Source organism: Glarea lozoyensis, assembly GCF_000409485.1.
Source record: "Glarea lozoyensis ATCC 20868 chromosome Unknown GLAREA16, whole genome shotgun sequence".
Classification (NCBI taxonomy): domain Eukaryota; kingdom Fungi; phylum Ascomycota; class Leotiomycetes; order Helotiales; family Helotiaceae; genus Glarea; species Glarea lozoyensis.
The window spans coordinates 1,862,854-1,885,996 of record NW_007360990.1 but is presented as its reverse complement, the minus strand read 5'-3'; the positions used below and the strand labels follow the sequence as shown (position 1 = coordinate 1,885,996).

General features: G+C 46.6%; 5 protein-coding genes across 5 annotated transcripts; 1 reads left to right on the top strand and 4 right to left on the bottom strand.

Moving 5' to 3' along the window:
* Positions 1 to 270: 270 nt before the first annotated feature.
* GLAREA_07882 (Ferredoxin reductase-like, C-terminal NADP-linked) lies at positions 271 to 1,347 on the top strand (the record flags this gene model as incomplete). Its single annotated transcript, XM_008082569.1, has 3 exons — positions 271 to 327; positions 386 to 481; positions 646 to 1,347. The coding sequence occupies 3 exons, from the start codon at positions 271 to 273 to the stop codon at positions 1,345 to 1,347; spliced, it is 855 nt and encodes a 284-aa protein (XP_008080760.1).
* A 3,556-nt stretch (positions 1,348 to 4,903) lies between these two features.
* GLAREA_07881 (S-adenosyl-L-methionine-dependent methyltransferase) lies at positions 4,904 to 9,572 on the bottom strand (the record flags this gene model as incomplete). Its single annotated transcript, XM_008082568.1, has 2 exons — positions 4,904 to 5,682; positions 5,732 to 9,572. 2 exons carry the CDS (start codon positions 9,570 to 9,572, stop codon positions 4,904 to 4,906), a joined length of 4,620 nt encoding a protein of 1,539 aa, XP_008080759.1.
* Positions 9,573 to 13,695: 4,123 nt separating this feature from the next.
* Positions 13,696 to 14,544, bottom strand: GLAREA_07880 (SAP; the record flags this gene model as incomplete). The annotated part of the gene is made up of 2 exons (XM_008082567.1): positions 13,696 to 14,336; positions 14,406 to 14,544. 2 exons carry the CDS (start codon positions 14,542 to 14,544, stop codon positions 13,696 to 13,698), a joined length of 780 nt encoding a protein of 259 aa, XP_008080758.1.
* Positions 14,545 to 18,777: 4,233 nt separating this feature from the next.
* GLAREA_07879 (uncharacterized protein) lies at positions 18,778 to 20,043 on the bottom strand (the record flags this gene model as incomplete). The annotated part of the gene is made up of 1 exon (XM_008082566.1): positions 18,778 to 20,043. One exon carries the CDS (start codon positions 20,041 to 20,043, stop codon positions 18,778 to 18,780), a length of 1,266 nt encoding a protein of 421 aa, XP_008080757.1.
* Positions 20,044 to 20,352: 309 nt separating this feature from the next.
* Positions 20,353 to 22,547, bottom strand: GLAREA_07878 (uncharacterized protein; the record flags this gene model as incomplete). Its single annotated transcript, XM_008082565.1, has 4 exons — positions 20,353 to 21,161; positions 21,215 to 21,876; positions 21,924 to 22,053; positions 22,103 to 22,547. The coding sequence occupies 4 exons, from the start codon at positions 22,545 to 22,547 to the stop codon at positions 20,353 to 20,355; spliced, it is 2,046 nt and encodes a 681-aa protein (XP_008080756.1).
* Between the last annotated feature and the right edge of the window lie 596 nt (positions 22,548 to 23,143).

Here is a 23,143-nt window from a genome sequence, read left to right as displayed (position 1 = left end):
CAATGACTGGCGAAAGAATTGAGATTGTTGGTAATGTTGCAAAGTTTGGAAGAATGAAAGAAAGAGAGAAAGGAGGTTGCTCGGAAGCGACGAGACAACGAAAGCACTGACCAGACTCTCACGTGACAGCCCGATGACCCACATATATCCCACTCCACCAATCCTTCCCTCCCATCAACAACATACTTCCATCCGGTGCAGATATACAAAATCCAAATGATTCTCCGCAGATCCTTCGCAACAGTATCCTCCTTCATACCACGAGGAATCATGAGTAAAGTCTCAATACCACATACCGAGAGGACTGCTGGTGAGCCACGTGATGATGTCAGTACTTCTTTCTTACTTCAAGGGGAGACTCTCGGCTAATGAGGAGAACGAATAGGGGCTACATCCAGTTAAGATTGACAAGATAGATCAGGTTAATGAGAATATACGATTGATTAGACTTGCACCTGTGGAGAAGAATTCTGATCTCAAGGTATGTAAACTAGGGCTCATGTCCAAGCTACTTCCTTCCTTCCTTTCTTTAACACGCATTTCCGCCCACATCTCCTAGAAATTCAAATTTCCCATAGTATCACAAGATCATCTTCACTTATCCCTCTAAATCAAAATCCATACCTTCTATACTAACAACCCCAGTTCCTCCCCGGCCAATGGCTCGACACCTACACACCCATCTCCCCCAAAGCAGGCGGTTTCACCATAACCTCCGCCCCCTCATCCCTCTCGCAGCCCAACCCCTACATCGAGCTAGCAATCCAACGCACCTCCAACCCACCAGCAAAATACCTTCATCTCCCACAACCCCAGCTCCTCAACACACTCCTACAAATTCGTGTCGGCGGCTCCTTCACATACCCTCCCACTCCGCCCCGGAATTTCAAACGTGTGGTTTTCGTAGCCGGAGGTGTAGGTGTGAATCCTTTGATGAGTATGTTATCGCATATCAAAACGTTGAAGGAAAGTGGGGAGGGAGATGTTGAGGTGAGGTTTTTGTATAGTGTGAAGGAACAGAGGAGGTGGGATGAGATTCTGTTTTTCGAGCGTATTAAGAGTACGATGGCGGAGCTTGGCATGAGGGGTGGATTCAAATTGTTCTTAACGCCAGGAAAGGTGGGTTCCGATCAATCTTCAGATGGCAGCAATCCCGACGGGGTGGATGTTGCGAGGAGGAGACTCACGCACGGTGATTTACATGAAGCACTAGGGCCTGTTGCAGAGAGGAAAGAAGTGTTGTGTTATGTATGCGGTGTACCGAGAATGACGGATGAGTATGTGAAGGTTGCTAAGGAGGCTGAGGGCATGATGAAGCAGAATGTGTTTTGCGAGAGTTGGTGGTGAAAGCAGAGGATGGCTCTAAAACTTCTAGGTCGAGATGCGTTTTCACATTTAAATAATGATATCGCTCACGAAATCACAAGTCTCTACAAGAGAGAATGATTACATGAGTTGCACCGCTGATAAATTTTGATTGCACACTATTTACAATTGAAGCGTTGAAGGAATCCACCAAAACCGATTGTTTCCTTGATTAATTAGTAGCCGAGGGAAGCCATGGGAGGAAAGATCGAAATCTACTCTCCCACTCTGAATAGCTTCAATAGATCGTAACAACAAGGCTACTCTACGCCAGTGGACGACGGGACCGAAATGTATTTGTCGGCTTGTATGAGTCCTTGGGGGCAGCGACTTCCTTCTGAAGATGTGCCTCAGAAGGCCCTCAACAATTTAAGTGTAGAGCTTTCAGTTACGTTGCCGTGGAGAATCCAAACCCAGGGGCGGAAAGAGTTGTTTTGTGTTACGAGGAACGGCGCGCAAGTGATCAAGAAAGTCTAAAACTGATGTTAGCAAGTAGTATGGTGAAGCAAGTAGTTTAACTTACTAATTACTTCAAAGATCGATTTGTCGAATGGGATCTCTCTCATACTGGAGAGGAAGGAGAGACCCGGCTTGGACATGTGCTTCAGATGGTCACCGTCCCTGGCGCATCAAGTGACCAAGGAAGTCTGAGATAGACGTTAGCAAACGGTACATTAAAAGAAGCAGGCCCGACTGACTAATTGCTTCAAAGACAGAGTTGTCAATATTTTCTTGACCGAAAGACCGTATTTGCGGAAGACCTCCGACAGGCTAGATCTTGTATGCTCCAAAAATTCCCCGCCCGAACCAAGTGATCAAGAAAGTTGATTGCCGGCCATGGGAGTGCGTTGTTTCCACCCTTGGATGGGTGTTGCAACTCTCCCCGGGCCATTAAATCAGAGGTATTGATATGATGACTTGAATTGTAATCAGCGCGAGTTGATGACTTGCGTTTTGAAGCTAACCCCCACCCAGAGAATGAGGTAGGTGGTGATTGGCGAAGAGCAATCGGATATGGCGAAAAAAGGTATTTTGGAATTTGGGGCCAACCACCACCCCAGAATGAGGTAGGTGGTGATTGGCGAGGACTCAATCAGATATGAAGAAAATCTAGCGAAGTGTAAGCTAAATCCTCCACAAAATAATCTAGACATGAGAACTCACCTCCATTACCGAAACCACCAGGGTTGCCAAGAGCAGCGCAGACCTTGTTTTCCGGAAGGAGCATATATGTTACGAAATCTGTGCTATTGGAGTCGATAGCCTTAGTGAAGCACTCGTTGTTCGAAATCGCAAGCCACCCGACACATGAGGTAGGTGGTGATTAGCAGTATTCCCTGCCCTCACGGGTAGAAACGCCCAAACTTGTGTAATATATCATGTTGCTTGGGTAGATATTAGAGAATTGAAGCTGGAAGGGGAGAAGTTAGGGATTACAAACGGGTAGTTGTGGATTTTTGGGTAGCGATGTGTGTCACTGTGTGTATGTGTGAAGTGTGTAAAAATTGTTTGTCGTGAATTTGTCAAAGTTGTGTGTGTGAAGTATTGTGTGTGTGTGAGATGTCTAAGAAATCCTCCTCATCTCGAAGAACCCCCGTATATATCCTAATCCCAAGCCACTAAACAATCCAGATCACAACGCTAAAACGCGAAACCACTTTCAGATCTCGAGTTTTGATTGGTTCTAATAAGCATCGCGTCCTTGTGATCCGAATCACAAAAACTCTTCACTCTTCTAGAAAAGTGTGGAATTGTGTGACGTAATAACACTAGTTCAGGAACTAAATCTGTGGTCGCCCCATCCGTCGAATGATGGGTCAAGGGGTTTTAAGCGAGGACGAAGAGCCAAGCAGCTGGTTTTACGACTTATTCTCGGCCATGTCCGTCAATGGCTAGTCTGAGAAGAAAGACTGGAAGGGATATGTTTTGAATAGTTCTGATGTTGTTTATCGATTATCAAAAAATGTCTATCAGCTAAAAAGGAAGGATGAGATGTAAGAAGGTGCAATCCACTCACTTCAAGTCTAGTAACTGAAATCAAGATCGGCTGCCAATGCTATTCCGACTTCTTAAGTATAACTTTCCCGCGCTTCGAAGATGATCTTGAAAGTATGATAGAACATCACTTCAACCCTCCTCGAAAACATGAATGAAGTTCAAACATCAAGCATCGAAACACTAATTTCTTCCCAAAGATTCATTACAGACATGCAATCGCCCTCCCTGGACCATATCTCCTGAGCTCCTTCCCGAATACACCCATAAATAACTTATTCAACTATGTCGGGCAACTTAAGAGTCAGGTGGAGCTCTTAAGACTTAACTAAACCCCGAAGCCTATCTCCATTCCGTGAAATTAAATCTAACGATACCCAGTCAAGGTTTTGCTTCTAGAAACCCTAACTCTACCCAAAACCCAACAACAAACAACAGCAAAATATCAGGCCAACAGCCACCCATAGGAATCATAGGATCTCCCACTCAGTTCCTCCACAGCATCAAAAGTCCATTTACACAAGCCCCCCTCACCTCCATCACAACCTCCTCATCCATCCGCAACATCCTGCACCAAACCCCTCCAATAACCAAATCCCACAATCTCCTCCCATCCTCCTCATCCCCTCATCCCCCCAAACCCATGCCCCTCCTGTTCAAACCCCACCTAGTCCCATCCATAAGCATGTCCTCATCCTCCAACCTCCAACCTCCAACCATCTCGTCAAAAGTTCATCACGCCTCCTCCAAGACCTCCTTAAACAAACTATACTCTCCTCTGAAGTCAATTTGAGAAGAGATTGTCTTGGCAAAGTACTAAAGCGCGGGGGACAATATGTCTTGGCATACGCAATTCTACTTAATGGAATCTAGATCGGTCTATTTAGTTTCGTCATGCTAAAAAGAAGTTGCCTGGGACTTTCAAGAGGGGTTTAAATCTCATCATCTACTTATCTTTGCAAACGTGCGTCATTTTGGAAAACGGCCCCCCTATTGAAATCAGTATAGAAAAAGTTATTATGAAAAAACCAGCATCACAGTCATAAAATCACCCATGCAAACCTCACAACATCATCTCCACATCTCCACAAATTCATATAAACATCCCAATTACTTCCATCCATTAACCTAAAACTATCAAGGGTATCAAAAAAATCCGCTAACAGCCATGACATCCGCTAATCAACCATCCGCTAAATACACCCAAAAATCTTCCAAATGCAAACATGATACCCATAATCCATAATCTCATATCCATCATATAATACCCATACCCATACCTGAGCCTGATCTCTGTCCTCCACAAGTGGCTTCTTCCTTGTATCCTCCTCGTGACTGGGCACAGCGCAGTACAGATGACGGAACATAGTACCGCCTGAGTACAGCTTACGGAACGAAGTACCGACCAAACATTAAAAACTAGCAATACCAGATCACCAAGCCAACCCGTGACCAACGAAACGAAAACTAGACAGGCTCGCGCCTCAAAATATACCACCGCTATGCGTGCAAACGTAAAACAAACCACACACAAGGTGCTCATTCACACACTCGCCGTCCTGCGTCTCGCCACAACCGGTTTCTGCGCATACGCAACGACGAGTTTGAAACTGCTATTCCACTTCTCGCACTCAGCCAACAACTGCGCATCACTAAAGATCGAGCGGGAAACATCCCCATCAGGCAGGACATCCAACTCATAACAGCGCGTGAACCACCAGCGACCGACCTTCGCGACCATCTTCGTGATGCCCTCGTCGCCGACCTGCGAGTCATCACGCATCATATCCGCGAGACTGAGTTCCTCTTTGCGCTCGCCCTTGGTGGAGGGGACCGTGGACGCGACGGGGATGCCGACCTTGCAGATCTTGACGTCGTGGAAGCCGCGCTTGCCGATGTAGCGGAGGACGGTGTCGGAGGCGGAGGAGAGGGAGGTGTTGGGGTTGGCGACTTGCAGTTTGACTTTGAGGCCGCGGACGGCGCGGCGGGCACGGTTGCCCATGTTCATCATGTCGAGGTCGAGGATGGCGGTTTCGAGGTAGCCGCCAGGTTTGAGGACGCGTTTGGATTCCGAGATGATGTTGCGGTAGGAGGATTCGGGCATGGCGGAGGGGAAGCGAAGAACGACGACGTGGAAGGTGGAGGATGGGAAAGGGAATTTGTGGGCGGGGGAGGTGTATTGGACTTGTCGATGATTCTTTGGGGAGAGGGGAAATGAGGAGCCGTTTGATGCTCGTTCTGAAGCTGAGAGCGGTCGTGTGGGCGAGAGGTTGTAGAATGTCGAGTTGGGATAAGTTTCAGCAGCGTAGAAAGACCAGTCGTCTACAGTGTTCGTTAGCAAATGTTATAACCTGTAGATCGGAAAACATACCATTACCAAGACCATCGATGACTAAGATGGAATGGCGTTTTGAAGACCCTTCAAGCTGCATGATTTCCTCCCTAGCCGGACTAAACAAGACATGTCCAAAGGTGAGCCACTTGCTGACCGTCATCGATCCAACACGAAGGTTGACTTGAGATATCGGCGAGACATCCCCATCGGAGAACTGAGTACAATCAGAATGACTCGATGCCATAGACAATCTCAAGCCGTTCTGCATATCGCGAGAGAATCTCGTTCCGGAATCGTCATCGACCGAATTATTACGATCACCATACCCCGAGATGAAATCACCAAAAGATATGGCGCTGGTCGGTGTCGGTGCAAGTGCTTCCTTCAGCTTGGCACTCAAATCAGCGCTGTAAACACTGGAAGTAGTAAACTCCGAGCGTCTTGTCATCGATGCCTCCTGCGGTGGCTCTCTGATAGCTGGTTGCGAAGCAATCGTCGGTGACTCCTTGGCCCTCATTCTACTCTTTCTCATCCGTCGACTTTCGTAGCCTTCGTATTGAAACGGGACACCACAAGACGAAGTAGCTGATTTAGGAATCTCATCTTCATCGTGCTCAATTAAGTCGTCAAACTCATTCCAGACCTCGTCTTCTTCCAAGTCAGCTCCGACTTCGGGGATTACTGCTGTAGTACCCGAAGTACCTACAAAGCTCAATCGTCCCGAGCTGCTAGTCGCTTCTGAACCCTTTCTCTTCGATGGGAATATCAAGAAGTCCCGGTGATTAGCACCATCTGCACTCAATTTAGAGTCGCCCGAACTTTCCTTGGATCCTTCGCTCTCGATCGTAGACACCTGTCGATCCTCTTCGGTATCCAAATCGCGAACCGACAATTGTGGACTAGGCCCGACAGCGACCGACTGTTTGTCAATCGCATAAGGTTGCATAAAAGGATGAACGGTGCTAAGTCGAGCAAAGGGTCTCGAGAATGATTTCGGTGATGTCGCTTGTGGTCTTGCAGATACAACTTTTGGAATACGACCCACCTGAGGAAGTCGACTTGGACGAGTTGGAGCGGTCTCATCTGTAAGATGAAATTCGGTCTGAGGCATCTCTGGAGTGACCGGAGCAGGCTCGGGTGATTTAAAAGCTGGTGCAGGAAGGACCGGCTCCTCTACCTTTTGAGGCGGCGGTGTCGCTGATGTCAGATGTAGATTCTCGATCCGTTTCAAGTTATCCTTATAATTACCAAACTGCAGCGCATCCAACTCTTCATTCGTCAAATCAACAACATCAGCATCGCGAAGAATGTCATCAAGATCCACCGCATCAATATCCTGCTGTTCATCAGACGAATCCAGCATGGCATAATGCGGAACAGCAGCCTCCTTCAATGCTGGTTTGCTGACAGCAACTTGAACTGGGACATCTTCCTTAGCTTTGGCAGTCGGTTGCGAACGATGGAAGAAATTCCACTTTCTAGGGGACCGTGTTCGCTTCTCCAGTTTCTTTGGCTTCTTAGGCTCTTCTTTACGACCTCTGCTAATCACAGGTTTCAGATCCAATCGAGAGTCGTCCGACATAAGACTAGCATCCATACTACTCATTGCAGGCGATACACCGCGGCTGGGAATATTGAGGGGACGTGGAAGATTGACGGAAGAATCAGAAGCATTGTTTCGTAAGATGGATCGGCGAAATGCTAACGACGGAGGAGGTCCTCCGTCGTCACTGCTGTCTGAGGGACGACGTCCTTTTGGCAGTGGAAGTCTGACAGGCCGTTTTGCAGGCTCTTTTGGCATGGCTGATGGCCATAACGTAGTGCGAGGGGCTTCGTGTACCAAACTAGACTTCGATGAGTTTCTCGAGTCGAGGCTGGGCCGCGGTGGAATGAAGCTGTTGTTACTGTCTGTGCGGGTGAGATGCTCAAAGCTAGCATTGAGATTCTCTTTGATTTCGCCTCCACCTGAGATGATGACAGGACTCATTCTCTCAAGCAAGAAAGGATCGTGTGCATGAGTACTTCCAATACTAGCTCGTGAACCTCTGCTCTGGCTTCTTTCGCGACCCATTGCTCCTGCTCCAGTACTACTGCTTCTCCCTCGAAGTGCATGCCTACCATAACCTTCGTGCCCAGTTCCAGCTGCAGGACCCTTTCGAGCGCCTTTGTCTTTGTTGTCAATTGCTGGAACTTCTGGTGCTGTTTTAGTTCGCTTTCCGAACAATCCGAACCGAGATTTTGGCGCTGCCAAACTTGGGCTTGGTGTACGAGTACCTGCGCTTCTGGAATGTTCCCGAGGCTTCAAGTCTGGTATAATCCCAAGTCCAGAAGGTGCAGGTGTTGCTTCTCTTGGAGACGGCAGTATAGGACTGGGTGAAGGATTCCGAGATGGAAGTCGAGAAGCCATAGGAGGACGAGTCATGTGCTGGGACTGTAGCTGTGAAGGTGCAAGTTGCCGTTGAGATAGACTCTGTCGTCGATCTGACTGGAAAGAAAGTCCTGCTAGGTTACTTTGAATGACAGCCAAGGAATCACCCAGTTGAGATTGAAGATCTGGTGCACCTTCTCTACTTGGTCGTACTGGTCGAGCACCCTTTGGTGGAGATTGAACAGGATTATTTTGTTTCTTCTCCGATGTTTCAGACGGAGAAGTCATGACTGATTTTGCTGGTGACTGTGATGTCTTCGAAGGAGTACCAAGAGTATCATCCGAAGACTTCTTGAACTTGTGAGAAGAGCCTCGTGGCGGTGGACTAGGTGGAGGTGGCGTCAAGCGTTTCTTCTTTCTCTTATTCTCACTTTCCTTTCCATCTCCCTTGACTGTAGAATTTGACGATGAAGATGTGACAGATTCCCGTAATGAAGGAAGGCCCTGCGATTCGACTGCTACGGCAGCATCTTCGCTCTCAGAATAACTGCCAGCAGCCCTCCTGGTTAGAGGAGGTGGTCTGTTGATAGCAGGACTTCCATGTCGTAGTCGAGGAGGGTTCATCTTCATTGGTGCAATAAGTCCAGGCGATTGTGAAGACATTGAGGTCGGTGTTGTGTCTCTACTATAAGCCGCTCCAGGTCCAGGTGATTCTGAGAATCTAGTCGACGGACTCGCACTGTATCCACTACCACTATACCCACTGTAGCGATGACTGTGGGACGAACTACTGACACCTGAGTTTCCTGGGGTACCTGATAAAAGCGGAGTTGGTGGAGGAAGATCATGAGTTGATAGTTTCGGAACCTCTCCATTAGATCTAATCTTTGAAAGTGTTGCTTGCTCTGGTCTGGACCGATACCTATCCAATTCGGGTATCACAGGATTCTCCTTCGCAGCTGGTGTTCTTGCTCTAGGCCTTGTAAAGATCTCATTGTAAGCATCGGTCGATTTTGATGAAGTTCCAAGACTTGGTCGACGTCCTGAAGGCGCTGGTACCGATTTGCTAACACTTGCAGAAGCCGATCGTTCTGCAGGCCGTGACGCGGCAACAGCCTGTTGCTGAGCTACTGATGATGGCTTCCTGCGAAGAAAATTTCGAGACGACTTACCCTTCAATTCTGGCTTACGATCTGAAGTTGTTTTAGTTGATTTTCCAAACCCAAAAGTGGACGATGATGTGTTCTGAGGTTTAGTCTTGAGTTCTGGATAATCTGTTGGGAATGTCGTGGGTTCACGTAACGTTCCTTGTGGTAGTCCAGTGGGTTGTGTTCGACTTGAAGAGGGGGCCTGAACCCGTCGAGTCCCCATCTGACTTGACATCTGTGTATCCTTCCCCCTTCGCTCCGTTTTCGACGGCCCAGCTTGCATATACGTGCCCAACCTCTTGCCCCGTGTGGAGTCTCCTGGCCTATTAGGTGGATCGAAGTCCGACTGGTAGGATGCCATTGTCTCTCTATCTTACTGTAACATAACTTGATGGCGAGGTACTGGTAACCAAATATTTATTTTGCTGCTTGTTATAACTTGTGCCGGCAAAGATAATTCGACATTCCCAGAAAGCTTGCGCGGGTTGATGTCTGTACACTAAAATGACAAATGCCTAATCCTGTTAGTAGGCAAAACATCAAGCCAAGAGGAATCGCAATAGAACTTACACAAACGCAATTAATGTAAGTAGTTTTATCCTTGATCGTCTGTCCGTGAGGACCTGATGTCTAAGTAACAAGATGCTTTGAGCAGAGATATAGTTTGAGGTATCCGTCGTATCGTATGCAGGAACTAATTGATCGAAATGGTGCCCAATATACCTGGAACTGGCACGTGAAAATCGGCGATGGATAAGGCAAATAGGCTGGAATATAAAGGCACCTCCAGGGTATAGTTGAATTTCGTGCGACGAGGAAAGGTGACGCAAAGACAATAACAATTAATATTTGATAACAGACTGAACTCGGCAAAAAATTGACGGAAGAGGGGAAGAATTGAGGTGTGGGAGGATGTCTTGTTGTTTAAGGGTTCGCACCGTGGTTCCGGGATAGGGTCGCGGGCTGGACGGGCCAGAAGTGTGTGGACTGTGGGGACGAGGTGTGGTGAGTGTGTGTGCCACCGACGGAGACGAGACTGGGAGCGAGCCGCTGAGATTTTAGCAGAGTGTACAGGCGTGACACACTCTCGCTCTCGCCAGGGGGTGGTCGAACCGACTACCCACTATTCGAACAAAGTTTGGTGGAGGGTGTTGGTGCTGATGCTGAACAGAGAAGCTCCAAGAGAGTGGTTACTAGGGTGGTGGAGTCGAATCTTCGATCAGGTCGTTCGTAGGTAACAAGAGTAAATTGAGGCAACACCAGCCAGGGCCGACAGCAGGGTATATGAGGACGATAGCCGATGTGAGTCGAGGATTTGCGAGATGAGGCGTTCGAAGCAGACGTCAATCTCAAGTACCGCAACTCCACATGCTGTGGCTCTCAGAGGCCAGCATATATTTCAGTGTGGCGTAGAGGATGTTTGCTGGCAACTGGCAATGCCCGCACGTTGTTGTTTTCCAGGAAACGAACATGCGGGAATTTCCAGGATGGGAGCTGGACAGGAGTGGCCGAGATACGCTGCGTGGAAACCGTTACAGGAGGACAATACCATGTTGGTCGCCGGACGGCAGTGATCTAGGGCAGTGGAGCGACGAGAAGAGACGAGAAATGTCGATGAAGGCAAATGCAACGTCGATACCCAAACCCAAATCCCAATGGTATTGCTTGAATTACTGCGCCAGCTTTGCGGGGCAGGAGCTTCACTACCACTCGACACACTGAGCAAGTCGCAGGTACTTGACCAGCCCGTACCCTATAAGACGCTGGTCACTACAGGCAGTCATCCATTCGTGCAGACGGTGAGGGATACCAGGGCGAACGACAGTGATGAGGCAGAATCATGAGCCCAACACCGTCGCAAGAGTCGGTCTGGAGTGGAAAGACGACATGCTCCACAGGCCAACGGAGAACCTAGTACATACAGGTCGTTGTAGACGCCGTACTTCTCATTCGTCGGCTAAGTCACCTGCTGCAGGAGACGTATGGAGGGGCGTGGGAAAAGTGGTTCATATCAAGCCAACAGCGAGCGAGCAGCTGCAAAGCACGGTACGGAGTGACAACGAGACTTCTCTGTGGACAGGAATTCGAGATGGCCGACACGCGATGGCGCTTGTCGCAAGAGATCTATTTTAGTGACCACGGTGATCTACAAGATCCCCATGCTGGACATAAGGTAGTGGGGTTAGTTACGCCCAGTGCCAGTGCGCTTGAACATCGTGGATCAGTCAGCGCCTCACCGTCCATGAATTTCTGAAAACAGCGAAAATCATTTGCGAATCATTGGGTCTCTTAAGCGGTCTCTCTGCGCCGACCCTTCGCTCATGCCCGAATGACCCGTCGTCAGCTTTCAGCATTTCCAGGCTCCTTCGCGATCTGCTGACTTTGAACTTTCTTATGCGACTTGTTTGAGTCCATTAAAGATGTTGTTCTTCAGGTGCGGCATAGAACGGATCGTCTCGCAATCGCCAGGGCCGCTATACAATCCCGCAATTCCTCAAGGACATGCCCAGGAGATGAATCCTTATGGGCGGCCAAAGCCGCAAGTCAACCAAAGAATCACAGACGGCGGAGACGTGAAGACAGTATTCGATTCGGTGACGATGGAATCCTGAATAATATTGGCTTGATACTAGAGATCTTTGAAATCTCATTTGTTGGCCGCAAACTTTTGTCGACCAATGGACAATTCACAGTGACTTCCAGCCGCTGGCTGTTGATTCGCCAAGCGAGAATCAGCCCCCCTGAAAATCGCTTCGAAGCCGTGTTGATGCCACATGTCTCGCCCTACCCGTCCCCTCATCAGCTTTAACAACTGAAGGATCAAAAGCTGCAAACTTTAAACTTTCGCCAGTGTCAAATCGAGTCACAAATAGTGTGCAAACGGTCAATCCTTTGGATATTCGTGATCGTCCACAACTCCCGTATCTCAGCTAGGATTTTGACAGCCGAGACAGCGGCCCCGGTCCTCGGAACATTGATTTGCTAGCAGGAATCCCACTTTTCCGTTTGAACGACGAGTTATACCATCAAATGAATTGCGGAATACTTGTCACTTTCTCACAGTGTCTGGCAAACACAGTCCGGTGATCGAAATTTCCGACTGTATTAGGGACTTTGCTGGCAAACCAGTCATCTTCATCGCCTCCCAAACCCTCTTCCAAGTTCCAAATTACTCAGAGTCACGAGCTTTCGAAGACAGTACAAGCTGAAGCGCTGCATTAGCGCGTTGGTGCGCTGGCGGCGCCAATTATTCATCGACGGTGGCGTTGTGGCGAAGTTTGATGGACGGGATTCCAGGTCCTGCAATGCACTCGCCACAGTCTCAAAATTTCTTGTAATTCATGCCTTGACGTGGCAGGCGAAGAAAATCTTCGACAAACGTGAAAAGGGAAATGAAGAGAGTTGGTTTCCTGTACCACGATATCATCCGCGTTTATTTGGGCCGATGACAGCCATCTTCTGATAGCTCACCCCGCGTTCACTAGCATTCGGGGGATTAAGCAGGCCGTTTTCAAAGAGCAGGGTTGTATGGGCTGTCATTGGATGGATCGAAGCGGTTTAAGAAAAGGTGTGGAAGGGAGTCTGGAGACGTTTTTGATAACGTGACGACGAGAGGGTGTCCTCAATCCTAGTAGTGCCAACTTTGACGAAAAGGCATCTAAGGACTCTGTATGGTTGACATGCCAAAGACCTTTCTGTCACTTGTAAGACTTCCCGTACCGTCCGTCGAAACCCATGTGCACATGGAGCATAGTCCCTTTTAAGCGTGTAGACCGTCAGCACTCAATCTGTCGAGCCTATTAAAGTCAGTAGCACCCAACTCTCCATTCTCATTCGCTATGCTATTCTCTTCACGTAGTAACCCAGTACCTCCGAGCATGGTATTCGGGTGAAGCTTATTAGTCAGTATTGTTCCTAGACCCAGATCGTAAGAGATGGCTTTTGGATCCATCAGTTATCTCGAGCCTGTAAGAAGCGCAAAGTCCGACTCTGGAGGCTCATTCGTCCTTTTTGATGTACATCAAACGTTCCAGGAACGACACGGTCTGTAGCACAAAGCCTGTGAACTCCCAGATCAACTAGGTTTGGGTTTCCCTTTTCCGATGTTGAACGAATCCGTCGATCCGCTGCAACCCATGACCTTGATTTGAAGGGAAAGAATTCAATAATCTGCCAGAAGATTTGAGACATCGACATAAATGTCGTCAATCAGCAAGCCATGGTCCTTAGTACGTGCGTCGACCGTTCCAGCTTGCGTCTGAATACCAGAAATAGCTCGATTTGGAAACAAACAACGGAAAGGAAATGTTGGTCTGTGTGAGATGCCACAAACCATCGCAGTACGGAAATTTTGAAGACGCCATACCCGCCAAATTCGGTTCTAATTGCCGTTCCATAATATCTAGTGTACATTTGGGCGTTCTGTTTGGTTCTCAACGATCCTCAGCGAAGCAAATTTTGTATCCTCGTACCATTGATATTGCTCAAGTGGCAGCTTGGAATCTCTTCGCTCGTGCCTCCGCCTTTGCTTTCTCTACAGGATCATCAATAAGTTTCCCGGTCTTTTTCGCAGCCGCAGCTGGTTTTGCCGTAGGTGCTGTTCTCCTATCGGGTGTCTGTCTTTTCGCATTGCGGCCGCCCTGTCCGCCTGGTCTCTCTTCTCTATTCCTCTTTTGTCTTCCCTCTGGTAACGCTGAATCAAGGCCCTTTACAGTCTCGTCGGCTTTCTCGATTCCAAACTTCTTAGCACGCTCTGCTAGCTTTTGCGCCTCATCATCCACAGTAAGACCGAATCTTTTCGCTCGCGCTGCTCGTTTTTCTGCCTCTACATCCGCGCTCGACTGAGAGATGCCAGCTGTGAAGTCTTGCTTTGGCGCTTCGGCTTCGGTGGGAGGGGCAGCTTCAGTAGTAGTCTCTGCTGTTACTGGCGCTTCTGTTGTTTTTGGTTCACCTTCCGCGACGACTTTCAAATCATCAGTCTTGGAAGGGTCGACATCTACTTTCTGGTTTGGGACTGCGGCAGGATTCGCGACCTGTCCTTGTCCGCCAGCAGCGACCGCCGCAGCTGCTGGCTCGGTGGTAGCTTTGGCGTCATCCTCATCCCAATCTATTTCGTCCTCGCCGGCTAACAATTACCATCAGTATGCGCATCCGATTGCGTTACACACATCCCTCTCCAGTAAAGAAGACTTACTTGCGCCGCTGGGACCCTTCTTGTCATTTTCTTGAAGGCGCGCAATGAGATCCGCCTTATTTCCAGAGATAGGAAGACCGCGGTCGCTCAACAGTTTCTTCAATTCGGGCACCTTCTGGGAGTTGTAGTCGGTAGTCATGGTCGCGGTATCTGATTGAATAGTTCAAGCGGGTTGAGATGTTGGATGAGGCTGCAGTTGGCGTTGAAGAGTGATGGGAATGTTGTTGCTGTCAAATTCCTGGCGCATGCGAACTGACGTGCCTGCATACTTTAAAATACGATGGGGTGGGAATAAGAAAGTGGTGGATTAGCTTAAGCTTGGACCACCCTTTAATTCTACCTCCTCCGAGCCCGAGCTCTCCTAATTTGGCTAGCAATTCATGATGCTTCCCACATTTTCATGTTAACAACATGTGAATCGTCTTCACTGCTACTAGCTCGCAAAAGTGCACTATATTTATCAAGATACAGCCTCGTTAGCATTTTGACGAAGCCACAGTAATATCAAAATTCTACAAGGTCCATAAAGCATTCTGGCACCTAGAACATGATCCTTCTTCAAGTTCATTCAAGTCGGCAATTATTATACTGTCAAGCATTCGCATATCGTTTAAATAAAGAGTACGTCCTACATCTCTAGTAGCTTGACAATATAAATTTCTCTAGCGAGGTTAATGTTTTTTAAGCATATCTAGAATATATATATACCAGACGTTAGCGAACCTGCAGCTCTAAGCAACCGACATCCTACCATCAGACAAACAGACCTTGACTCACCACTCCCGCAGTTACCTTTTAATGAGTCTCAACATTCGACATTTTCTGATACCAGGTCATCAAAAGTTTTGTTGCACATCGATCAAAGTTCACCCCCAAAGTCCAGTTTCTCTTGTCACTGCTTTGATTTCGGTTAAAACAGCTTTCACCATATGTCACCCAAGACGCATGTAATTTGATACATCCTATAAGTCAAAACGCTCATAACTCAAGATGTCTGTCTAAATTTTGACTTTTGTTGCACATCGCACAAAATTCACGTCAAAAGCCAAATTCTATTCTCCCTATTTTTCCGGTTCCGTGTTGGCGGTAGTTTTATATATTTCAAGAAGGCTTAAAGTCAAGTTATTCCGGAAAATTATATTATTGATGTTTTGGTTTTGTTATATAAGACCTTAAAATATCAAGTTCTCTTAGTCCTGTTGGTTTATTTATGATTTCATCACTTTAGCTTTACTAAAAAGAGTTTGAGAAATCTCCCGTTTGCACGATCTAGTGAAAGTTCCAATCCAGGAAATTTGTGTCTGGATTTTGTTGGATCTCGCAGAAACGTTCACCCAGAACGGTTGACTTTATCTCCTTACTATCCATTTGTCTATAATAACAATACCTAGACTTGTTAAAGATAACTTAACATGGCCTGTACTCAAATTCCCAGTGCAATTTCCATAAATCATAGCCATAAATTTTGAAGTTTAATGCACATCGCCGCGGTGTTCACTCCAATAGGCCAATCAATCGCGTTGCTGTCATCTTGTCTCTATTTACTTATCTTCGCCAAGATTGGATCAATAAATATAGCTATCAATCGGAACTTTTATGCCTTGCGATATCTAGATTTCAAGTTACGTTGCGGTTACACATTACATGTAATCTATACCAAATTCCTCTCATTTTTGTTCTTATAAATATACTATTAGCTACTCTATAAATCAATGAATCATCACTTCCACGATCAAAATGTATATAACTAAAGAAGTCTATTTCAAAAAAATTGTTATATATCGCAATCATACACTCTCCAATAAACAATAGTTTAATTTCTTTCAGATATACTCTTACAGCTGTCCTTTTCAAATATACATATTGCTAAATAGTAACGGTGGAAGAACTATAATGTTTGAGCGTGAATTTGGAGCGCTATGCAACAGAGCTTGAGGCTGGGATATTTAAGTTACGAAGACATGTCTTGAGCCTCTAATGCCTTCTCATTGATTAATACCTCGTAGATGTTGAGCAATCTTCATCCACTCGACAAATGACTCCAAACCAATCTAACCCAATACAAAGCATCTATGATCCAGGATATCTTCATTTCAAGTTCTTGTTGTATATCGCAGTCATTCACAATGACACAAGATGATACACAGTCTAGCCACAATTACCCCGTCCATTTCGACCGAGCTTCGGTATGAAACAGCTTACACATCTTTACGTCGCTACTACACGTCTTTGACTTGGTGCATTCCAAGTTCAGTTTTATTGCATGTCGCCATGTAGTTACATTCAAACAGAGTATTTCTTTCGTTCTTTGTTTCAATTTTCTCTCTTCTCTCATCTCTCATCTCTCATTCTTCCTTGTCTCATCTTCACCAGAGATAGCGCAACATATCTTCAATTCATCGGAGTATCTAGCTCAAAAGAGTAAAAAAAGTGAAGCTCCGAGTTTTGTTGCACAACGTAATATATTCACGCGGGAATGAATAGATATCTTCTGTTATTTACACTTTGTCTACGTAGACTCTATTGACTTATCTTCGCTAGAATAAATAGGGCATCTGCTCGAGACAACCATGTCTCGAAAGTCAAGACATATACAAGCTAAAGCACATGTCTGGAGCTTTGTTACACATCACATCAAGTTCTCGTTCACATTGTGGCTCTACATCATTCGTTGATCTTCATATCTTCTAATCTCGGTGGACTTACATCTACAAAGAATAGCACAAGGGATTCGCTCGAGGCCTTTTAGTACCCGAACCAGCTACAAGCCTATTTATTTACATCTCGAGTTTTGTTGCACGTCGCAATATGTTCACCCAGAAACGAATTGACTTTCTTTCATTACTCATGCGTTTTGATCTGACCTGCCTTCACTGAGAAATGCTGAATATCTTGGTTCCAGACACTTACGACTCGAGGAATACATCTTTCACCACATTTATTAGAAGTTTTGTTGCATGTCGCAATATATTCACGCAGAGATGGAATTGAGTTTTGCTAACTGCTTTGACTTCAGTTTTGCCTGTATCGTGGTACTCGTGGTAAGAAGGAGAAGTGTACAGGAACACTTTACATAGAGTCTAAACTTACAACTCGAGATATCTATAAAATCAAATCCCGAAAGCACGAACTGTTGCATATTGCATTACATCCAAGCAGAAAGAGAACCGATTTCTTCTGTTACTCCTTTTCTGTCTTCGTTGGCTTGCCTTCACAAAGTATCGCTAAATAGACAGGAATTTCACTCGCTCGAGATATCTATAACGTGAGACGTCTATATTTGGAATTTTTGTTGCACATCGCAACATATTCACTCGCAATGAATTGAGTCCACTACTTCAATCAGATGAAGATTTAGACGTATAGAGGTCTAGTGAAATGCGCTGAGTAAGTGTGGACCTTTTCCTGGAGATAGCTTAACACTTCAACCTCCGACCAATACCTCCACATTAAGGAACAACACAAGAAACCTACGCTAAATTTACATAACAATTACGTAAAATCAACGATGAAGAAACTATCCGCACCTGAACGCATTACGTTCTTCCTTCTGCACTAAAACCCACATCCCCAACAGACCTACGCACAACACCTCCCCACCCTCATCAAACCCACCACAAACCAAAAGTACCTTACTACTTGTACTAACGACATTTCAATTGCCAAACTCCATCTCCCTAATCCCTTCCGCGTCAAGAACTGCCTAGTCCTCTTCGCGGATCAAAGCTCTCATTCTTCCAATTCGCTCTACATAGCAGAAAAGCAAAGCTACCCAACTCCATCTTCCCCAATACCAATCCACTAAACAACAGCCACGACTTCCTACCTGCGAGCTCAGAAAAATGGTTGAATTGCATGCATCATGTACCCCACGGAATAACCCCACCCCCGCATATACATCTGCAGAATGCAGAAATGTAACATGCATGTCTCGAAATACAGTCTGCATAGCATAGCGAAAACGCAGTACCACATCAGTCGTCGACGTGCTGGCACTTTCAAACCCACAACTCCTTCGCCTTACATTTTCTCAATCTCAAACGACTCACGATCCAACCAAACCACTCACGACTCAACGTATGAATTTCGAATCAATAGTACCGAATTGTCAATCGAACAGAAGAAAATTATATACCCATCCCCATCATACTATCCACAAATCACCGCTTTTCAACCAAAAAACAAAAGTCACATTCATGCAAGCCAAATTTTTTATCAAACAAATCGTTTCTATTCTCATATTTTTTCTAAGCCCCATATATTTTTTTCTATCTATAGCAATTCAAACTTTTGAAATCCAGACCCACTGCCCATCTCAATCCAAATTCGAATCTTGATGTGCATCCAAACCCAAATCCAAGCAAGAAATTTCCTATCCCATATAAGTCGGTATAAAATCCAACTCCAGCTCCAGATCTTCGCGCTTCATATGAGCGATGTACTCATCTGGATTCGTAGGTATATACTGATCTAATTCAGGAGGAATATATGTGTCCGTGAAAGGAGGTGGTAATCCATCATTGCCAAGATCATAGATTTCACCCTCCTCGAGAGAATATTCGCTTTGTGCAGCAGAATGACAGCTACCCTGCGCGGCAGGATTATACTCCTCCTGAATGGGTGGACAATAAGGATCTGGACTAGGAGGATAGTATGTATCTTGACCATGAGCATGATAGCCACCTTGCTCAAGATGATAAATCTGAGTCTGTCCAAGTAGCACATCCTCCAAGCTAAAGTACGGCTCAAATCTCTGATCCCAAGAGGGCTGTGCTTGCGAAATAACGGGCGCATCAGTGACCTGCCAGTCCATTTCCCCTTCGACCTGAATAACGTGCATTCGGATCATATCCTGACAATGCGCCATTGCATTCTGGAATTTATCCCTTTGATATTTGTCCTGTAGGAGAGACGAATGAGAATCAAGGTCTAGAAGGAAGTGAATGACTTCGTAATCCGTCGGTTTGTACGTAGACTGTTGTTTGCGTGGGGATGGAGACGACTTGGCGATGACTCTATAAGGACTCTCGCGGCCTTTAGGGCTATTGAGTCGTGAACCCATTCCTAGATTGACTGCTCTGGGAGAGCGAGAACTGGGCCGATCACGACGATGGTTGCTGAACTTCGATCCGAGGGGAAGTGAGTTGGGGTTCAAGCCGTAAATGCTAGACCGACGACGAGATTTCGGGTCTCTTTTCGGTGCATCCCAGCGACTATGAGCGCTGGACTTGGGAGAACGAGGATCGTTATCATGTTTCCCGGGGTTGTGATTATTATATGGGCTTGAAGGACAATGAGCGGCATTATCTCGTTCCCGCGTATCGTAGCTATAATGAGCGTTGGATCTAGGATTACGGGAGTCAGTATCGTATGATCGCTGATTGTAACTGCTATAAATGCTTGAGCGCCGACGAGAGTTGTTACCTTGTCTTTTTGAACCATAGCGATCGTATGCGCCTAAACCCGACGCCAAGGGAGAGTACGTATCGTTCTGTCCGCTGTGCTGTCTGTCGGCCTTTGGACCGGTTGGAGGAGAGAAAGTATCGTCTTTACGATCCCAACGTGTGAAACCACCGCGACGAGATCTTGTCTCCTGGCCTTTCGGCTTCTCAATATCTTGCCTTTGAGCATTCGACATCGTGGCTTGCAATTGATGTTACGCGAAAATGCTGTCAAATTATAATATCTAGAGTTAGTATCAAACAACTCTTGTATTACTTGGAGGTATTTCGGGTTGGATTAGATTCAATAATTCTTCGCGTGTTGTGTAAATATATATTGTTCAATGGACTGTTCTCGCAAAATTTGAGGATGTTCCAAACAAAGGCGGCCAGAACAAGCGTCGTCGAAGAGTTTGTTCTCTTTTGCCCCCCGATAACTTTGGGACAACCATAGATAAGCGTGAAAGGCTTTGTTTCAAACCAGTACAGCGACGTGATTTGATCGTTCAGCTGAGCTCCCCGGACCAGTTCCACTCTTTCAATAACTGTTGAACGCGGTAATCAGTCGCCCATCCCAAGTCATATTCCACACCTCGCAGTAGATCCAGAATAACACGGCGCTCACGTGTTTCGTGCATGCACTGACCTGCAACAAAGAGTGGTTGAACCTGATGGATTCTGACACTACCTTCTGGTCGACCAAGTGCAATGCTACAAATCTGGTGGCTGTGGTCGCGAACAGCAGCGTCAATTGATCGATAGGAATGCAGCCGACTGGTAAGTGTGGTTCGACGAACGGTCGATTCATGAGGCCTATTGATCAGGAGAAGTATTCTTGCCATATGATATGACTGCATCGTCGAGGCACACATAGGTATGCTGTACCATACTTCAGAAAAGACATTCCTCGGCGAGTCGCGAGGGACAGTTCCATCTGTTATGGGAGGTAATTGAGCGCAAGGCTTAAATGTATCTGGTAATCCTTGATACCATACATCGAGCTCTTTTTCAAGCTCTCTCCATCGCTCCAGCAGAAGCATCTGGTTTATACCTATGAATGCATTCGGGCTTGCTCGATCTTGGGGATAGACGTTGTCCACAGAATCTCCAGAAGCAAAGTAGTTGATTAATTTCGACATTATCCAGATGAGTGCGTTGGAAATCATATCTTCGCGCATGGTAATTTGCCGCTCTGGGAAATGCGAGTCCTCGGTATTGCTTGGAACTACAAAGCCAGCGTCGTCTATGAGAAGTCCTGCAGCTCTCCAAAGACCGAGGTCTTCAGTGTTTAATCTCGTATGACCCTCGTTTATAACTAAAATACTGTTAGTGGTACTCTCAACAAAACTTGACGCAGTTGCCACTCACAAGCAGCTAGAAAGTCTTGCCGTGCAAAATTCCAGAAAGTCGCTCTGCGTGCTCGCGAGGGTTTTATCCGTTGTGATAATGCACCAGGACTTGTTGGCGATTCTACAGGCATCATTCCTTCTTTCTCGGCGAAATCAAACAAAGATTTTGTCCCACTGAGATGACGAGACCATGCGGTATTAGCGTTGTCTAAAAACTCATATACGCACAAAATAGCAGCTGCACCGAGTGTCTCATCGGCGTTCGCTACTATGACCGGTTTCGAAAGCCGCTGCCTCTTGTGGCCTGGCGTTCTGGATTTACTTCGTGCCGAGGCGTTACTTATTTGAGGGCTTGATGTCTCATCAAAAGGGGTAACTGGGCTTAGGGGCGTTTCTTGACTTCCTTGGTTTCCAGACGACAAAAGCTCTTCCATTAGTAATGATATCGCAAGATCATAGTATTTGGCTCCAATGTAAGCCCAGTCAACTGTTTCTGGATGAGGATACAGTTCCATATCTGCTTGTTGAGTGACAATCCCGCCAATTACTGCTTTCCTCCCTCGGACGCGCCCAAGCTGCTTCGCAGCGTAAGCACAGGCCGAATACCGTACAAGAGGATTCCTGATGGCTTGGACTGGAACATGATGCGCAAAGTAGCACCCCAGATCAAAAAGGTCCATCCTGGAGAACAATTAGTAAACACTAACACAGTCCTTGTCCAACCTTACCATTGGCCTGTAGTCTCACCAAAGTGGCGTAACAAAAACGCTATTTCGTGTGTTTCGACTACCGGTGAGCCATAAGGCTGTCGCAGTACACGTTGATCTAGAATAGGATCGATCGGAGTTGTAGGGACACCTACACAGTGATGAGTACGCCATAATCTATGTCTATGCTTGCTACTCACTGATGGTACTATCCGGCCCCGCGGGATTCAATAGAAAATTGATATTGTTAAGAGAATGAGGAGATGGCTGTTCGACAACTGGCAGTGGGCGTATGAACGGAAAGGCACCCGTCGCGGCTGCTGAAAGAGCCTCCAATCCTGCTGCGCCATCAAAATTCGTATGGACATAATGGGTTGTCGCTTGGTCCATCTGCGGAACAACAGGAGTTTCGACGTTCGGTGCTACTTCCGGCTCAGGCGTGGCTTCCATGTTGTAAGGGTCTACGACATTGTGAAATGTAACTTTCGATATTTCGTCAGCCTTGACCCCAGCCACGAGAGCCGCTGGACACATACTGTTCTTTGGCACATCTACCCACACGTGGTTCTCTTTAAAAGAGTTTCTGTATGCGTAGAATCCACCGAGCTTCTCGTTCCCATCATCGACCTCACCCACACGGTTCATAGACGCATTTTGCTGATGTCTGAAAACCACTCCTACACTCGGTTGGCATTCTCGGGAGCCTTTTCGACATTGTCCGCAGATTGGCTTCACTTCGTCACACTTAAGTTTCCGGCTTCTGCATGTTCGACTTGCGACAAAATGTTAGCAAGCGTATATGACGGACATTACAAGATTGAAAAAGAGAGGGCCTCTGAGAGTCGACGGACAGCGGACAAAGACGTACTTACCATCCCGTACGAGACCGCATCGCCCCTACATGATGGTTGCCAAGGCCAGTATATTATGCGATAGCAATTATCGCATAGTCGTCGAAGGGAAAAGACTTGTCTGGCTCAAAAGCACGATGCTTTTGGGAGAGTACTCGTAGGTCCGGGTGGTGGTCGAAATTACTTAGCGACCTGTGGGTGCGGGGGAAGGAAATGCGAGGGGTAGCTGGAGTACATGCCATTAGTTCTAGGCCAGAAAGCTCGTAGCATTTTTGGTATGGTTTTGATTTCTTGATGCTTTTCGTGGGGTTTTGTTCTTGCAGCTTTGATCCTACTTGTACTAAAAATATCATAGCTAGTCTGTGTGATCAGCGTTACTCAATACCTAGG